This window comes from Homarus americanus, unplaced genomic scaffold (assembly GCF_018991925.1).
Source record: "Homarus americanus isolate GMGI-L3 unplaced genomic scaffold, GMGI_Hamer_2.0 scaffold45562, whole genome shotgun sequence".
Taxonomy (NCBI): domain Eukaryota; kingdom Metazoa; phylum Arthropoda; class Malacostraca; order Decapoda; family Nephropidae; genus Homarus; species Homarus americanus.
In genome coordinates, this window is record NW_024744839.1 from 5,602,545 (window position 1) to 5,621,072 (window position 18,528).

Consider the following 18,528-nt stretch of genomic DNA (forward strand, 5'->3'; position numbering starts at 1 on the left):
AAAGAAATAATAAATGAAACATCAAGCTTAAATGACTTCTTAAAGGTACAGTACAAACGAAAAAATGGAGCATATTCTCTGAGCTCACCCACAGAACTGAGAATACAAAGTACAGCATAAAAAAAAATCCCCATCACTCTCTAAAACAGTGCTTCTCTGAACCACACAACTGCCATCTTCTAGTCCAAGGTACTATTTTGTCTACCAAGTAATGGAATGCCATAACAATATTGGTTATCAAACACAAGGGTAAAGATCTTTTTACGCAAAAAAAATCAGTTTAAGAAAAAAGCAATTCACTCAGTAGGCTATATTATATATTACACAACTAACATCACTATTTACCACACATATTTGCTGGAGTTTAATTTCACCAACAACTGATGTTCAAAGTTCTTGTGACTAATATGTAAACGCCGGTGTGTAAAAGTTAGTCCAGCACAACATTCACTCACATGCGGTGCTTGAAGACAAAGACTCTGGGTCTCCTCACAGCAACAATGCTCACAGTTGCTAGGCTCACAACAGCAATGCTCACAACTGCTCTGGGGCTGTTCACAACAGCAATGCTCACAGTTGCCCTGGGGTTGCTCACAACAGCAATGCTCACAGCTGCCCTGGGACTTCTTACAATAGCAATGCTCACAGCTGCTATCCCAGATACTGCACTTCACCAAACTCCGCCAGAGACGAAACCTATAGAGGAGCAGCAATGCTTCCCCGAACAAGCCCAACACACTCAGATTGAAACGAATTAAACAGTTCCCATAATTTTCTCCTAATTCTGATAAATTTGTTTGTAATAGACAGATTAAGATTGTAGTTATAATTGCACAAGATTATAATTACTGTACCCATTTAATGGAATATCACTGAGCCTGATACTGATGTGAAATAGAAACTCATAAATTCCATGCATTGTACTATTATCGTAAAATGCGTGACATCATCACCGTTTTCGCAGGCTCTCTGGTGAATTAGCGAGTTCTGACTCCTGAGAGAATGACTGAAGGAGTCAGATCAACAGTAGAGATGGATTCAGTTGCTTAATATATATGTATTACAAATACTGTATCAGCACAGCAAGAAAGTCAACCATTGGCAAAGCCTCATTGTATTCAAGATAAATAGAATTCAAAAGTTACTTCCTGTCGAGGAACTGAGGTAAGCATCTGGAAAGTACAGTACTGGTAAAGAGAACGATTTAGGTTTATGCGGGTAAGAGAGAGGCTAAAGAAAATATAATATAATTTCGTTTGTTTAGTTCATGGTGGAAAAGTCACGGCACTCATAGTTAGAATAATTTGCTACACTGTATACAAGTTAATGTATCACCCTCAATACATACATTACATCATCCACTACGCCCCCTCCCATACTCTAATAACGTAAACAATACATACTGTAGCTCCACCAGCACCTTTATACACCACTCAGTTACTGACTGATGGAGAAAAAATATTCATTTGTCACTAGCTTTTAACCTCTTCACCACTGATCGGCTCGTTAGCAGCTTGGGCGATCGGTCACGTCTCTGTTACTTTTCCTTTTCTTTTATCCTCTTCACTAAATGATCGACTCGTTAGCCGCTTGGGCGATTGGTCACGTCTCTGTTACGCACTGTTGGCAAGTACTGGGCAAGCACCGGCTCCTGAATGTACCTGAACCTGCTCCAGTGTTGGTCAAGTCTGGTCTTGAAAGAACTCACACTCGGTGCCGTCACAACACTTTCTGGTAGATTGTTCCAAGAGTTCACAACCCTCACTCCGAAAAAGTTTGCCCTCACAGTTTTCTGGACTTGCGGCTTCTTCAATCTTGAGCTGTGACGCCTTGTGGGGCGAGACGTCCGCCAGCTCCAAGAAGGACACTCGACTGAGTAGTGCCCCTTGAGACGCTTATACACCTCAATTAGGTTTCCCCTTGCCCGTCTGTAGTATAAGCTAGGCAAGTTCAGGCGCTCCAATCTCTCAGGGTAGCTGAGGTGCCGAAGTGCAGGCACCAGTCTGGTGGCCCTCCTTTGAACATTTCAACCAACTGACAGTCCCTAGCATATCTCGGGGACCAGACGGGATGACAGTACTCCAGATGGGGAAGTACTTCACTCTTGAAGATCGTTACGAGGGACGGACCGTCTAGATATCTGACCGACCTTCTTATAAGACCCAATAATTTATTTGCCTGATTTACCTTCTCGCAATGGCCCGAGAACTTCAGCTCATTGTCAACATACACACCTACGTCCTTCTCACATTGTCTCAAATAGTGCAGTTTCTTCATCCCGTTGGGACATGTGATACGCCTCCTTACCGTTGGTACGCCCCAGGTGCATCCTCTTACACTTCATGACATTGAATCTCAGCAGCCATTTCTTCGATCATTCTTGGAGCCCACAGAGGTCCTTCTGCAGCTCTTCACAGTCCGCTTGGTTCTTGATTTCCCAAAATAACTTGGCGTCATCGGCAAACATTTGTATGGAGGAGTGTACAATGTCAGGCATGTCATTTATGAAACAAACAAACAACAGAGGTCCAATACACTGCCCTGTGGTACCCCGCTTGTGACAGGTACGGATGATGATTTCGTGCCATTAATCACCACACACTGCTTGTGGTCATGTAGAAAGTTTTCTATCCACGTTAGGACATTTTCCCGAATTCCGTACCCTTCCAATTTGATTTTCAGCCTTTCGTGGGGTACACTGTCGGAAGCCTTGGCAAAATCTAGGTAAATATTGTCGATATTACCACCCCGTTCTAGAATATGGGTCCAAATATCCAATACCTTGAGCAATTGTGTTAAGCAGGAGCGCCCGGCATAAAACCGTGTTGACTATCCTTTGCAAGGTTGTTTCGTAGTAGATGTTCCACTGCGGCATCTCTGATAATACTCTCAATTACTTTACATATTATGCTGGTCAGGCTCACCGGTCTATAGTTGTTCGTGGAGTGACGATCGCCCTTCTTGAAGATAGGACTCACATAAGCCACTTTCCATTCACTGGGGACCTTTTGTTCATCCAGGCATTTACAAAACAGGATCTTCATGGGCTCGACAAGCTCGTTGTACAACTCTCTTAGCACTCTAGGATGCACCATGTCAGGGTCGGAACTCTTATGGACGTTTAGCCTGGACAGTTTATTTCTAATACACTCTTCTGTGAACACAATGTGGGTCAGTGCTGTGTCGAACCGTCTGTCCTCAAACGCAGGAAGGTTAATCGCATCCTCTCTTGTGAACACCGAGGAAAAGAAGCTGTTCAATGCTGCTGTAACCTTCCACATTCCTTTAATGTGAGCTCCTCATATTAGACTGTTTTAAATTAAATAAGCTGAATTAAATTTAGTACTGGAATCAGTTCTATAACTATTTCTCTGACAAAACAATGTTTCATCTAAGAGGTTGGTATGATCTGGGAGATTGATGACTTATAAATCAAATTAAATTCCCTAAACCTAACCTTAAATTAAACTGAGGTAACTTCAATTAATTAAAAAAAATTCTCATAACACAATGCAAAAAGTTTTCAGAAATAAATTTCAAAATACAGTACAGTACAGTATGGGTTAGACTACCTTAGTTTCAACCCTGGCGACTGTATTGTTTATTTAGTAGAGATCAGCCACACAGAAGCCCCATTGTATACAGTGCTTTCTCTCAAATTTCTAGTGTAAACAACTGACAATGTTTTTCTTTTGTTGGTGATGAAACGTAATACTTTTCATGGAAGTTATTAGAGTTCTTATTTTGTCTCTGAAATAGGAAGGTGGCCAATATTTTCTTCAGATTTTTTCTAATATACAGTATTTGCCATGACTATCATTATTTAAGGTATAAAATACAGTAATATCTCAGTAACCAAGTACAGTAGGTTGGCAAGGGTTGGGTCTCATCATCATTACCATTTTGTGGCCATTTGAGGCATATATGCATGATGGAGCAAACAATTTGAGCCATTTGATAGACCTAATCCAGCAAACATTCTTGCTGCCCTTGGGAGGAAATCTTTTGCAATAATCTTGGATGGATACTTGGCTTATCCTCTTCACTACTGGTTGGCTATAGATGGTTTGTCAGTTCTGTTATGCAGTGTTGACAAGTACTAGGAATGCAGGGGGTCTAGAATTTATAAGAGCATGTGCCAGTGTTGGTCAGGTCTGTCCATAATGAGTTCACACTCGGTGGCATCGATGGTGTTCACAACTCTTACTCCAAAGGAAATAAAGAGTAACTTTGAAAAATCTTCTGTACATGTGGTTTCTTTAACTTGAGGCTGTGACCCTCCAGTGGGGCAGGCATCCACTAGCTCCAGATATGAAACTTTATTGAGTATTGTCCTTTGAGGTGCTTATTAACGTGTCAGTTTATAATATAAACTAGACAGTTGAAGGCATTCTGACCTCTCTTGGTATGTTAGGTGCTGAAGTGCGGGCACCAATTTGGTGTTCCTCTTTTGAAATTTTCAATCAATTGGCAGTCTTTAAATTATCTCTGGGATCAAACACAATGACAGTACTCCAAGTGGGAAGCATCACACTACTGAAGAGGCTTGCGAGGGACAGACCATCTAGGTACGGTATGTGTATCATCTTTGTATAAGGCCTACTCACATATTTACCTAATTTACCTTCTTCCCACAAAGGTCCAATAACTTCATTTCATTGATAACATAAACATCCAGGTCCTTTTCACAATTTGTCTTATTTAATGATGTTTCCTCATGCCATTGGGACATGTGATTCACTTTTTTTTTATTGGTAGGACCTACTATAGGTGCAAACTCTTTCATTTCTAACATTGAATCGCAGCAATCATTGCTTTGACCACTCCTGAAAGCAATAGAGATCTTTCTGTAACTCTCCACTATCTGTTAGGATCATAATTTTTCAGAATAGCTTAGCATCGTCTATAAACATATTGTATGGAAGAATGAATAGTATCTGGCATATCATTTATGAAACAAATGAACAGTTACAGTCCCAGCACATTTCCCAGAGGCATCCTGCTTTTCACGGGTAAACATGACGATTCCATGCCTTAAATTACCACACACTGCTTGCAGTCACAAAGAACTTCCCCAATTCATACCAAGATGTTCCCTCAAATTCTGTACCTTTCCAGTTTAATTATCAGCTTTTTGTGAGGTACACTATCAAATGCCTTGGCAAAAATTAACACTGGTTAGTAAAATAAGTGTAGAAAATACAAAATATGGATACTCAAACTGTGGTTGTGGTTGACGAGAGATTACTGTACTATTAAGTACAGAATTTTTTTACACGAACATAACTACTGTATTTACATTTACATACCAACACATATTTGCATATGTACACAAAGATTGACACAAATATTCTAATGACACAGTATATTGAGACAAAGATTGTTTAAGGTGTTAAGATACTTATTAAGGTTAAGAAAATCCATGTTTGAGATTGTGAAAAATTTTCCTTTGTATAAAAAAGGAAAAACTTGTAGAATTAAAGATGAACAGGCACATCCCGAAGGTCAAGAGGCCAGACATTTCTTTGATTAAAGAATTGGTAAAATAATGGGTAGAGAAAACTTTTAACTCAAATGAATTTTAAGATCATTGGCTTACTTTTCCTGTCCCAACGTGAGTAGTCCGAGTGTAATTGTTTTGGTCAGTGATCTTCACACAAAATAAAAGAAGCATCATCTATGAAATGATTACACTGGGGTTTAGATGATGTATAATATTAGGCACAGAAAAGGCAATACTCATTCATTAACAAACTGCACACACTAACAAACATAAGTGCCCACAAGGCACCAACACACCTGTATGGCGGGTCACAGTCTAGCTTGTTGGTTGAGCCAGAAGGGCCTCCTTGGTGAATGCCAGTGCCACCTGTCTCTCCAACAGAGCCAGTGCTGCCATGGGGGGCCAAGCCAGCCAGTGCCACGGCCTGGTCATCTGATCCATGTCGTTTCAGTGGCTGTGGCGTCTGCGACAGTGAGATGTTGTTGGGTGCTGCAGGGGTTGAGACCTTCTTCTTACCTGGACCACCAAAACTGAAGAACCTGCAGATGGCAAAGTGTGTCAGTCTAACATTATGACGGGATGAAGTGAAGCTGCAGGAGACTGAGAAATATGTTGTTGGGGTAGCAGGAGAGTGTAATTCACTAGCGAAAAAAATGAAAAAAAGGATAAGAGGAACCAGGAAAAAAAGAAGAGAAAATATCCATTGAGGAAAACTTTGTATTATACAAGACGGCTGATAGATACATAATGTCATTTATCAACAAGGAAAAGGTATAAAAATAGTCTAAAAAAAATTTAATACTGATTTTCTATCAAACTTTTCATACTTAAGAGTATCATACAACTGACAAGATTTCTCCCCTAACACTGCAATAACAAAGAAGCATTTCAATTAATTTTACTCATAATATTTGAGCCAAAACTTGCCAGTTACCCTTCAGTGGCTGACACAAACATATTTTTTCATATCTTAGAATGAGGGTGTAAACTGTGATTATATTATACACGACTCATATACAGTAGGTGTCATGAGTCGATCTTTATGCACAGGGAGAATCCATCAACAACTGGCAGTCTGGTCTAAGTTGCACTGGAAAGGATCTCACATTGAATTTCAAACTTACCACTTGCTAATGATGAATTCCAACTGTCATGCACTTTGTAGTTTACATGCAGAACTGAAAAACTTTTAAAACCAATAAGGGTACAATACAGAATAGACCACAGTGTTACTGGTGGGTTCAGGATGCACATACTTATGGACATGTTGCTGGACTGTATTACTTCTTGTCTACACTGAGGAATTCAGTCTAAATTCTAACATAATAGTCTCATATATTTCATTTATTTGTTGGTTTAAATGTCTGGGGATTTTATATTATTAGTGCCCACCTCACCTGACCCATTACTGATGACCACCTCCCTGACCCATTACTAGTAACCACCTCCCTGACACATTACTAGTAACCACCTCCCTGACACATTATTGATGACCACCTCCCTGACCCATTACTAGTAACCACCTCCCTGACACATTACTGATGACCACCTCCCTGACTTGACCATTCGAACTTACGACCTGGATTTTGGTCCCTAACCCCGTCGTAAGTCGGGGAACACCTGTACACTTATTTTTGTATCATTGAATTTTCTGTCCAATGTTTGGGAGGATTCTCATTGATATTGGTTTTTCAATAAACTGAATTTCTAACTTGGTATATATAACTAATTAAACCTTGTTTATTTTTTATGAAATTAGTCATTTTTCTTTGTTGATGACTAAAAATTTTAACATGTTCCTGCCACCGATGTAAGAATCACTGTTTTAATAAGTTAACATTTGCTGTTGTTGGTCCTTTTGTCGTGCTCTCTCCATTCTTGTCTTGGGCTACCATGCCAGGCAGACACTTTTAGCTCTTAATATCATAATTGCTTTGTTTTAAATCGAGTGATTATTCACCTTTGGAAAACTGTAGTCTTGCCCACATATTCAAAGAAGCTGCTGTATCCACATTGACATTAAGTGTTGCGCCATACATAAAAAAAATCTTTCAGAAAACTTTAAAGATTCTCTGAATCAGTGGAGACTACCAGATTATTAGATACAGGAAAACGGATATCTAATACAAATACAGGCCATTAATTTCTTATTCAGTAGATTGACTAAACACATTATATACACACATACCGTATACACTTCAGGAGACAATATTCTGACTCCTTGGTAAGGATAATGATGTGGGCCTCCACGACAAGTCACAAGAAACTTAAATACCTACCACCAAAATGGATGAAGGTTAGTCAATCTCTGAGAGAGAGAGAGAGAGAGAGAGAGAGAGAGAGAGAGAGAGAGAGAGAGAGAGAGAGAGAGAGAGAGAGAGAGAGAGAGAGAGAGAGAGAGAGAGAGAGAGAGAGAGAGAGAGAGAGAGAGAGAGAGAGAGAGAGAGAGAGAGAGAGAGAGAGAGAGAGAGAGAGAGAGAGAGAGAGAGAGAGAGAGAGAGAGAGAGAGAGAGAGAGAGAGAGAGAGAGAGAGAGAGAGAGAGAGAGAGAGAGAGAGAGAGAGAGAGAGAGAGAGAGAGAGAGAGAGAGAGAGAGAGAGAGAGAGAGAGAGAGAGAGAGAGAGAGAGAGAGAGAGAGAGAGAGAGAGAGAGAGAGAGAGAGAGAGAGAGAGAGAGAGAGAGAGAGAGAGAGAGAGAGAGAGAGAGAGAGAGAGAGAGAGAGAGAGAGAGAGAGAGAGAGAGAGAGAGAGAGAGAGAGAGAGAGAGAGAGAGAGAGAGAGAGAGAGAGAGAGAGAGAGAGAGAGAGAGAGAGAGAGAGAGAGAGAGAGAGAGAGAGAGAGAGAGAGAGAGAGAGAGAGAGAGAGAGAGAGAGAGAGAGAGAGAGAGAGAGAGAGAGAGAGAGAGAGAGAGAGAGAGAGAGAGAGAGAGAGAGAGAGAGAGAGAGAGAGAGAGAGAGAGAGAGAGAGAGAGAGAGAGAGAGAGAGAGAGAGAGAGAGAGAGAGAGAGAGAGAGAGAGAGAGAGAGAGAGAGAGAGAGAGAGAGAGAGAGAGAGAGAGAGAGAGAGAGAGAGAGAGAGAGAGAGAGAGAGAGAGAGAGAGAGAGAGAGAGAGAGAGAGAGAGAGAGAGAGAGAGAGAGAGAGAGAGAGAGAGAGAGAGAGAGAGAGAGAGAGAGAGAGAGAGAGAGAGAGAGAGAGAGAGAGAGAGAGAGAGAGAGAGAGAGAGAGAGAGAGAGAGAGAGAGAGAGAGAGAGAGAGAGAGAGAGAGAGAGAGAGAGAGAGAGAGAGAGAGAGAGAGAGAGAGAGAGAGAGAGAGAGAGAGAGAGAGAGAGAGAGAGAGAGAGAGAGAGAGAGAGAGAGAGAGAGAGAGAGAGAGAGAGAGAGAGAGAGAGAGAGAGAGAGAGAGAGAGAGAGAGAGAGAGAGAGAGAGAGAGAGAGAGTTATACTGGTCTTGAAGGAGGTGCAAAGAGACTGTCTTTGTTTAATAGAAAAAGACGAAATTGTCCAGACCCAAAAATGGAATCAGAATTAAAATAATGTACTGGTGTCTGCAGAGAGTGACTAGGAGGAAGCAGACCGACTCAAATCCAATAGCGGAGTAAAAAGTAGAGTCATCAGTAAACACATAAATGGGGTTGGTTGTGGTTAAAAGACGGTACAATAATCCATAAAAAAGAAGACATGGGATAGGGGAGGTGACCAAACCCTGGCTAATACCAGAGATGAGTGGAAGACTGTAAGAGCATGAACATCAACTTACAGTATACCTGTACATATCTGAGTGGCTATGAAGAAAATTATTAGTTCATATCAAAGTTGATTTAATATTGAAGATCTCAGTTGCAAAACAGGTGTGCAAGACACCAAAACAGTTATGAACTGATTAACATGTACTGTATATTAACAATACTGTACCTCTTATTTAAGCAACAGAAACCTCAACTGGGGTTAGCCCAAGTTTCGAATGTGGTTCTGTTGCTCAAGTTGCTTAAATAAGGTGAAAGAGCAGGCTCTGCACGAAAAACAAAGCCCAGGTTAGTTCTTGTACTCCTAGTGCTGTGGTGATGCTCCATGTTCCCACGAGGAGGTCCCAAGTTCGATTCCTGGCTAGTGAGGTATTGTTGCTATACAGTAAATGTTAGTCAGATCAGAACTGTTTTGATGTCTTGCACACCAGTTTGGCAACTAGGACATTCTCAATCAACTAGCAGTCTTTAGCCTATATCAGGGACCACATGGAATGACAGTACTCCAAGTGGGGGTGCACCACACTACTGAAGATGGACCATCTAAGTACATCTGAAAAATTCAGTTCATTGTCAACATAAACTTCCAGGTCCTTTTCACTTTGGTTTCAGTTGATGATGTTTCTTCATCACAATGGGACATATGATGTGCCTCCTACTATTGGTACGACATAGCCAATAGAGGTTTTCCTGTAACGGTGCATAGTCCGTTTGACTCATAATTTCTCTGAATAGCTTAGTGTTGTCTGCAAATACGTGTAAGGACGAATGAAACTCATCTGTCATTTCATTTATATAACAAAACAACCAACATAAGTCCCAGCATACTACCCTGTGGTACACCATTTTTTTATAGGTACACTTTATTTCATACCATTAATCATTACATACTGCTTGCAGTCGCAAAGTAATTCTCCAGTCCACGCCAAGACCTTTCTGAATTTGGTTACCCTATCAATGCCTTGGTAAAGTCAAGAATGCATATTGTTGACATTGCCATCATGCTTCAGGGCCTATGTCCACATATCCAGCACCTTAAACAACTGTGTCAGGCATAGGCATCTGGGTATAAAACTCTGCTGGCATTCATTCACATGATTATTCCAGTGGAGAAGTTCCACCATAGCAATGCATCTAATACTTTCTAAGATTTCACACACACTTTGCCAGTCAAACTCACTGGCCTGTAGGTGTTCATGTGGTGGCATTCTCCCATTTTGAATATAGGACTCAAATAAGCCATTTTCCAGTTACTGTACTGCAAATCTTTCGTTTATCCACACTTCTCCAGAACAGGATTTTAAGGGGCTTTTTGATCTCATTGCACAACTTTCTAAACACTCTGGGATGCACATCATTAGGGATAGGGCTATTATAAACCTTAAGATTAGAAAATTTAGATATGATGCACTCTTTTGAGAACTCAGTGTGTGCTAGTGATGTGTCAAACTGTCTTTCCTCAAAAGCAGGTAGGTTGTTCACATCTTCTCTTGTAAACACTGATGAAATTTTGTTTAATGATTCTGCCCTCTCCTGGTCTTAGTAAGCATAGTCAATCATTCCAAGAAAAAACCAATTGAGCTGACCCCAGTCTACCAGTCCCATTACCATTTACTTAATTCAGCCAATGGATCCGGGTGTCACAGCAATGTTTAAGACATTCCATCTAAGTCAAACATTCTCTCAGTTATCAGATGTTTTCCTGGATTGCAATAAACATTATCATTAGTGCTGTGAATGAAATTGTGCCCAATATTTCAAAGGACTTGTGAAACCTTCATTAGAAGTGGCAAGGATAGTGAGACTCAGCCAAAATAATGGGCTTGAGGATTTACAAGATGATGATGTCATGGAGCTCCCCATGTCTCATGGAGAAGAAATGTCTTTGGAGGACTTGGTGGGGCTGACTGAGGAGGAAGAGGATGAAAATGCAGTTGGTAAGAATTTCAAGCATACCCTCAGTTTGGAAGTGTTCCATTACTATTATTTTTATCTTCTTCACCACTGACCAGCTCATTAGCCACTTGGGCGGTCGGTCGCATCTCTGTTATGCAGTGTTGGCAAGTACTGGGCATGTACTGGCTCCTGAATGTATTGCTGATTTCTGATCACAAGGAGGCCTGCCCATGTCTTTATGCTTACTGACCTACTGGCCCAAGAAATAATGGATATGAATCCACCATAATTCAGTTTTCAATGTTTCATCCCAACATACTCTGTACATAAGAAAGAATGGAGAAGAATCAAGAATATTTTGTGCAATGAAGAGAAGTGGTGGAGCTCTCAGGACAAGGATTAAACGATTTTAAATTGAGAGACTGCAATTTATTTCTTTAATTTAATATATCCATGACAATACTCATGATACTGATATCAGGTCATCCCTTCTTTCCCAAGTCTCAATACTTCTCACTCCTGGCCACGAACTTCACTGATGTTTATACAGTATCTATAGTTCAGTAACTCAACAGTGGTCAAAGTATTATAATGACCAAAGTCATGGTATTACAGTGGCCAAGGTCATGATATTACAGTGGCCAAGGTCATGGTACTATAGTGACCAAAGTCATATTACAGTGGTCAAGTTCATGGTATTACAGTGGTCAAGGTCATGGTATTACAGTGGTCAAGGTCATGGTATTACAGTGGTCAAGGTCATGGTATTACAGTGGTCAAGGTCATGGTACTATAGTGGTCATGGTCATGGTATTACAGTGGTCAAGGTCATGGTACTATAGTGGTCAGGGTCATGGTATTACAGTGGTTAAGGTCATGGTACTATAGTGGTCAGGGTCATGGTATTACAGTGGTCAAGGTCATGGTACTATAGTGGTCAGGGTCATGGTATTACAGTGGTCAAGGTCATGGTATTACAGTGGTCAAGGTCATGGTACTATAGTGGTCAGGGTCATGGCGGCTACAGCAGTGGGTCAAGGTCATGGTATTGGCAGTGGTCAAGTGTGGTATTACAGTGGTCAAGGCTGCGGTATTACAGTGGTCAAGGTCAGCGGTATTACAGTGGTCAAGGCCGCGATACAAAAATAAATAAGTGGTATTACAGTGGTCAAGGTCATGGTATTGTTGCGGTCAAGTTCATGGTATTACAGTGGCTGGCGTCGCGGTACTATAGTGTCAAGGTCATGGTATTACAGTGGGTCAAGTTCGCGGTATTATGGTCAAGGCCGCGGTATTACAGTGGTCAGTCGCGGTACTATAGTGGCCGCGGTCGGTATTACAGGGTCAAGGTCATGGTACTACAGTGGTCAAGGTCATGGTGGCTGCGTGGTCAAGTTCGCGGTATTACAGTGGTCAAGGCTGCTGGTATTACAGTGGTCAAGGTCATGGTACTATAGTGGCTTCGCGTCAGCAGGCTACAGTGGCTCACAGCCGCGCATACAGGTTAAGGTCATGGTACTATAGTGGCTGGCGGCTCGCGGTACTATAGTGGTCAAGGTCATGGTATTACAGTGGTCAAGTTCATGGTATTACAGTGGTCAAGGTCATGGTACTATAGTGGTCAAGGTCATGGTATTACAGTGGTCACAGTCATGGTATTACAGTGGTTAAGGTCATGGTACTATAGTGGTCAAGGTCATGGTATTACAGTGGTTAAGGTCATGGTACTATAGTGGTCATGGTCATGGTATTACAGTGGTTAAGGTCATGGTACTATAGTGGTCATGGTCATGGTATTACAGTGGTCAAGGTCATGGTACTATAGTGTTCAAGGTCATGGTATTACAGTGGTTAAGGTCATGGTATTACAGTGGTTAAGGTCATGGTACTATAGTGGTCATGGTCATGGTATTACAGTGGTCAAGGTCATGGTACTACAGCATTAGTAAAATGAGGTTATGTGTATCATAAAAATATTATTAATTTTTCTGTATTCTAAAGCTTAATAAACTGTACAGTACCTCATGTATGAGGTCACACTGTAGGAGTACAAGCTGGCCAAGCACAAACAGCACATGTTTAGGCCATGCGTGTAGCCAAGACCTGTCCAGGTGGTTATACGCACATGATGTGCAACGTGCAGGAAATCAGCAGCAGCTGTTGGGTGAGGCACAGTTATACCACTGAGAAGGTTGTTAAGATATTGAGTAGGCAGTTAGTCTATCAAGAATGCAATCAACTACTGAGTAGAGAGTCAAATGAATAGGCTGTCAGCCTACTTAATAAGCAGGCACTTTACTAAATAAAGTCAACCTTATGAATAAGCTGTCAACTTTATCAGCAGCCAGTTGACTTGCTGAGTAGACTTTGATGTGTATGGGAAGGTAGTCAAGTTTAGAGTCAAGCAGCATGGACTTGCTAAACACATGCCATTAAAAAAGAGCAATGCCCACAACTGGTCCTCTACTGAAACGAATGTGAGATACTGACACAATCCATTATGAAAGCCAAGACCATATACACATGCTTTCGCAGGGGTAAAATAAAGAGAACCATACATCAAACAACTAGACCTAAATAATGCAGAAAGCTTGTGAGCACAAACTACCACAACACCAGGTCAAGGACTGGGACCAGTCAGCCAGCAAAAGTATGTGCACACTACCTGGCCAAACTTTGCCTGAGCGGTGCCTCTCTCTCTCCCCTCTCCTTCTCTCTCTCACACGCACGCTCGCACACACACTACAAGTGACCAACCACGACATACATTGGATATTATCACTTTTTTCGATATACAAAAATAACAAATATAAAGAGTTTGTCATGTCAGATAAACTTGGCCACCTTCAGCTATGTCACAAGCACAAAATGATTTACACAATTCAGGGATAAACTTAACATGTCTGAATAAATTGCATTCACACATCCATTCATGTTTCGGATACCGAAGGGAAATATCGAAATCTCAAGTAAACAAGCAAAAGGATTGCACACTTCGACGGATTTTTTTCATAGGACGAAGGATAGCAATCAGGAGTTACAAGTAGGAACTGCATAATACATAAATAACTGGCTAGAACATCAACTCATATGTATGTGCAAAAGACGTGGGCAGGAAGCTACTCCACTCAAATCTTAAAGTTGACAGCATGTGTGTTAACAAGTGTCACACAGAAAATCTAACATCAACTGATATTGCTGACAAGTACAACGGGTTGGACATAGTCGCAAACGTACAACTGAAATAGGCGATGAGGATTCACACTCAGGCGAATGCCATAGGTGGGTAACACAGCACACTCAGCTGCTTGGAAGATGTAGGGTAAGCGGGCCGGGCATGAGAGATTAAGAGAGCAAGCAGGATGACTCGTGGCTGAGGTTAGGGTAGGGGAGCGTCACGTACATCTGCAAACCGGCGCGACCCTCGGGCCCTGGGGCTAGCATCAAGGAGGGGGCCATGAGGCGAACCAGCATGGAGTTGGGCCTGACGTCAAGAGGTCAGGTGCACGTCATGGCCAGAGTCGGTGGGGGACGGGGCAAGCACACAGCAAGAATTCAGCCGTTAGTTGGTGAAAAAGAGAACATTAAAACAGCCCATTAGTTGGTGAAAAAGAGCAGTGTGCACTCCAACAGTAGCTGGAGGAGGAACATTAAATGAAGCAAATTAAGCCGAGACACTAAAGTAAGTAAAAAAAACTAAGGAGCAAAATATTTGCCAAAAAATAAACACTTGTTGAACACTAAGAATCAACTAATTAAAGATTAGTTTGAGGGGTCTGTTGATAGCCAGTGAATTACTGCCAGACATAGATGCTAGAAACACTGCCCAACATGGAGACTAAAGAGGGGTGGGGGACTAATAGAAACACTGGCAACGTTATTAAATTTTCCTGTTTAACACTAATGGAGATGCCCATACTAGTCTTATCTAAAGATTTAAGTGCTGAAAATCTAAAGAAGCAAATTAAACATTGAAAAAACAAATACAGAGAAAACATAACACTACAGTAATCAGGATGTAAATATGAGACACGTAATTATAGATTAGTTTATCACTTACTTACTTAAATAAGTAAAATATTAAATTAAAAGGAACTTTAAAAAGAACAGCAACCGAAAAAGCAATTGAGTTACTGTATATCAATTTCTTTTTCAAACATTGTTGCTGACCTCTTCTTCTGTGAAGGTTGGATGGCATTAGCAAGAAGTGTCTTGTACTGTTCTGACCGCAAGAACCTGGGGTAGCAGTCTTTCTTCAACAGCAGGATGTACACATGTTCCGAGGCCAGGTCGTAGGTGTAACGTGATGGCTGTTTCATCATTAGCTGTGTCTTCTCCATCGTTTTACCATCAATGTTGATCTCACACGGTGCCCCAGGTTTGAGGAACTCCCTGTAATAGGTGGACAACATTAACAAGTAGATACTGCAAGATGTATGTATGTCAGAATACATATTTCTGTGTTTTAATGTCTCAGAAGAATATGGAGTACATTTTCAAAATTAGAAAACTCCATGCATGTAAAATAAATATAAAATGGTCATTGAATAATGTAGATGATGATATTAGATTAAACAAGCTCAAATATAATTCAGTTCCTCATTACAGTGGGTCCCACGGGTCTAACAGCCCATTAGAGGAAATGGGGTTACAGCACACTCTTTACTCAGCATTTACAGCAGGGTTTGGGTGCCCTGGGATCGATCTAGTGACCTTCAGGACAAAAGACAAGCGCCTATATCCATTTGGTTGCCATACCTCTACCTTGTACTTAGGGGATATTAATTTGGCTATTGTTCACATACAAGTCTGTAGAGTCATTGTATAAGAGGATTTTACAAAATACTGATGCTCCTTTTATTTGCAGGCCCCCTCCCCCAATAAATTAATATTACAGAAAATTTCACAGGAAATTTATAAATGCAATTAAATGAGAATTCAATACACATCTTTCTCATCTGTATAAATTAATAAACAGGGGAATACAAAATCTAGAAATTTAAAATCATGGCACATACCTAACAACGTAGGTGTACAGTGAATAAGAAGGGGAGTTGCAACTCACTCATATATGTTGTGAACAGTATCACTCACGCTGGCAGCTGGCCCCCACCTGAGTTCATTGACAGCTTGCCAAAAACGAATGTTCTCATGGCTGAATTCCTTCCTAAGGTAGTTGGTGAACTCCGTCTGACCTGCGGACACATGTACAGTACTACTTACACAATTACTGTATACCAGCACTAAAGTGTTGTATGTTGTTCGGCACTACACTATAATGCATTACTGTATCCTTGTCGATTCTGTCATTTTTTGTCTTCTATTCTTGGTAGTACATTACAGATATTTTGTGTGAAATGAAAACACTTATATTGAACATTTATAAACTGACTGGTTTCTAAGTTCTGAGACCAAGCTGACTGTACTGATATACATGATACACACATTTGAAGGCCAACTTGACTGTGCTTTCAGAGAACAATTTAGCTGTAACATTATAAGCGGGTGATTTAGTCTGCTGACCACTTTGTCAGTATGATAAAATAAAATTGAGTCGACTCATCACTACTGAGTTTTGTTTAACAACATGTTTGTAAGAGCAGGTATGACTTGTCTCATTCTTACATCTGTATTTTACTGGTCCGTTGTAAATAATTTTGTTACAAAAATAAACACTGTTCTGTATGTAGACACCATCTGTATCCCAACAAGGTTGCCACTAAAAGAATGTCAACCTTCTACCATGCCATATTAAGACTGAAGGGCCATATTTTTTAACAATCATGACTGAATACCGGTATATTTAATATTGATCTTAACTGAGGTCATGCTATAATATACTGTATTCACATATTAAGGGTGGTTAAAATACATTACAGATTGTTCTAGTTATTGAGTTCAATGTTCCTGGAATGACTGATGGACACACTGAAACACACATGTATGGAAATTCTGTACGGTAATGGTATATTCTGTGAAACTCAATTCTGTGTTGACAAACATTCACATGTTTACATTGGAATTATATTATCAAAGCCATCCCTCGGAGGCAAGTGCCTCCTCAGCAGCTAAAAGAGAAAAATAACTACATAGCATCACTGATTAGGCGCCTATTGCTCATTCAAAATACCACTAAACATACGAGTCCTGAAGAGATGAGGGTTTTTGGCGCCTTACCCATGACGTCATTGATCAGTTCCTCCATGGTGATGCCCCAGCGGCGCACTCGCTTCTCCGTAGGTATCTCCACACTGCAAAGGACGACTCACCTCACTTAGGGGGAAGTAGGGGAGAAGCACTTAACTCTTTGGGATAAGTTGAGGACCAGGTGACTGGTCTAAAGGTACATGTGTTAGGAAGATGTACTGAGAGAGAGAGAGAGAGAGAGAGAGAGAGTAGAGAGGGTAGAGAAAGAGAAAGAGAGAGAGGAGAGAGAGGAGAGAGAGAGAGAGAGAGAGAGAGAGAGAGAGAGAGAGAGAGAGAGAGAGAGAGAGAGAGAGAGAGAGAGAGAGAGATTGTTTTCTTTAACAAGATAAGGATGAGGATTTTGCTAATAGGGAAACAAAATTAAGCGTCAGGTCTTTCCAATGTTATAAATGGGGCAGTAATGTCACCACCAGTGCATGCATTAAAAAAAATATCTAAGCAATTACAATAATACAGTTCCTGTATTTGTTATGATTTGTGCAAACATAAACTGTAATTGTTGTGCAGCGTCGGCTCGGTGAACCAATGGAGGACAAGTAGGTAAACCAACAAATAAGATGACTTATGAACAAACCAAAACATTTGTAACAATAAGATAATCCATTAAAAAGTCACATGTTGTATTTATCACTGGGTTCCTCTCTAACTTACAGACCCAACTTCCCACTCCCTCATCATTATTTGGCAAAATGGCTTAACCAGGAACCTCCACACGCACGTCTATCTGCCTGTTTATGACATCAAAAGAAGTTTGTAATATGAATAAATCTGTTTACGTAATACTGTAATAAGTAACTTGGTAACATGAGACCCTACAAACAAGGGACACTTACATAGTGTCGTTGAGCGTCCAATAGGCTGGGTCATCAGAGAGCCAGGGGTTTGAAGGCTGGGGGAAGTTGAGAAAGAGATCGTATTCATAGTAGGTGTCGTAGTGGGTAAGGAGGCTCTCTGCTGCCTGCGACACCTTCTGCCGGGTTCGGTCCACTGCTGATGCCAGGAAGTCATTCTGTTCAGGCGAGAAACCTGTGTTTAAATCTGTTACACAATATGCGGATCACCTTAAGATTTGCCCCAGCTTATTTCATCCAATGATTAAATACCCTAATGCTACCTGGGGATTAGGTTCGGTTAAGTTAGATTAAATTAGGTTAAGTTAGTGTTACACTGTTTCATCATCA

At 40.9% G+C, this 18,528-nt stretch overlaps 1 protein-coding gene across 9 annotated transcripts in view; it reads right to left on the reverse strand.

Moving 5' to 3' along the window:
- The window catches only part of LOC121878193 (regulator of G-protein signaling 9-like), a 241,663-nt gene that overhangs the window by 35,501 nt on the left and 187,634 nt on the right, over positions 1-18,528 (reverse strand). For 6 of the 9 annotated variants that reach the window (XM_042384240.1, XM_042384242.1, XM_042384239.1 and 3 more), the window contains 6 exons: positions 18,181-18,356; positions 17,318-17,391; positions 16,206-16,335; positions 15,311-15,532; positions 14,544-14,624; positions 5,800-6,042 (listed from right to left, as the gene is read on the reverse strand). In XM_042384240.1, coding sequence (XP_042240174.1) covers positions 5,800-6,042; positions 14,544-14,624; positions 15,311-15,532; positions 16,206-16,335; positions 17,318-17,391; positions 18,181-18,356 — 926 coding nt within the window. The remainder of the gene's footprint in view (positions 1-5,799; positions 6,043-14,543; positions 14,625-15,310; positions 15,533-16,205; positions 16,336-17,317; positions 17,392-18,180; positions 18,357-18,528) is intronic. The other 3 variants (XM_042384243.1, XM_042384247.1, XM_042384245.1) reach the window with 1 other exon arrangement.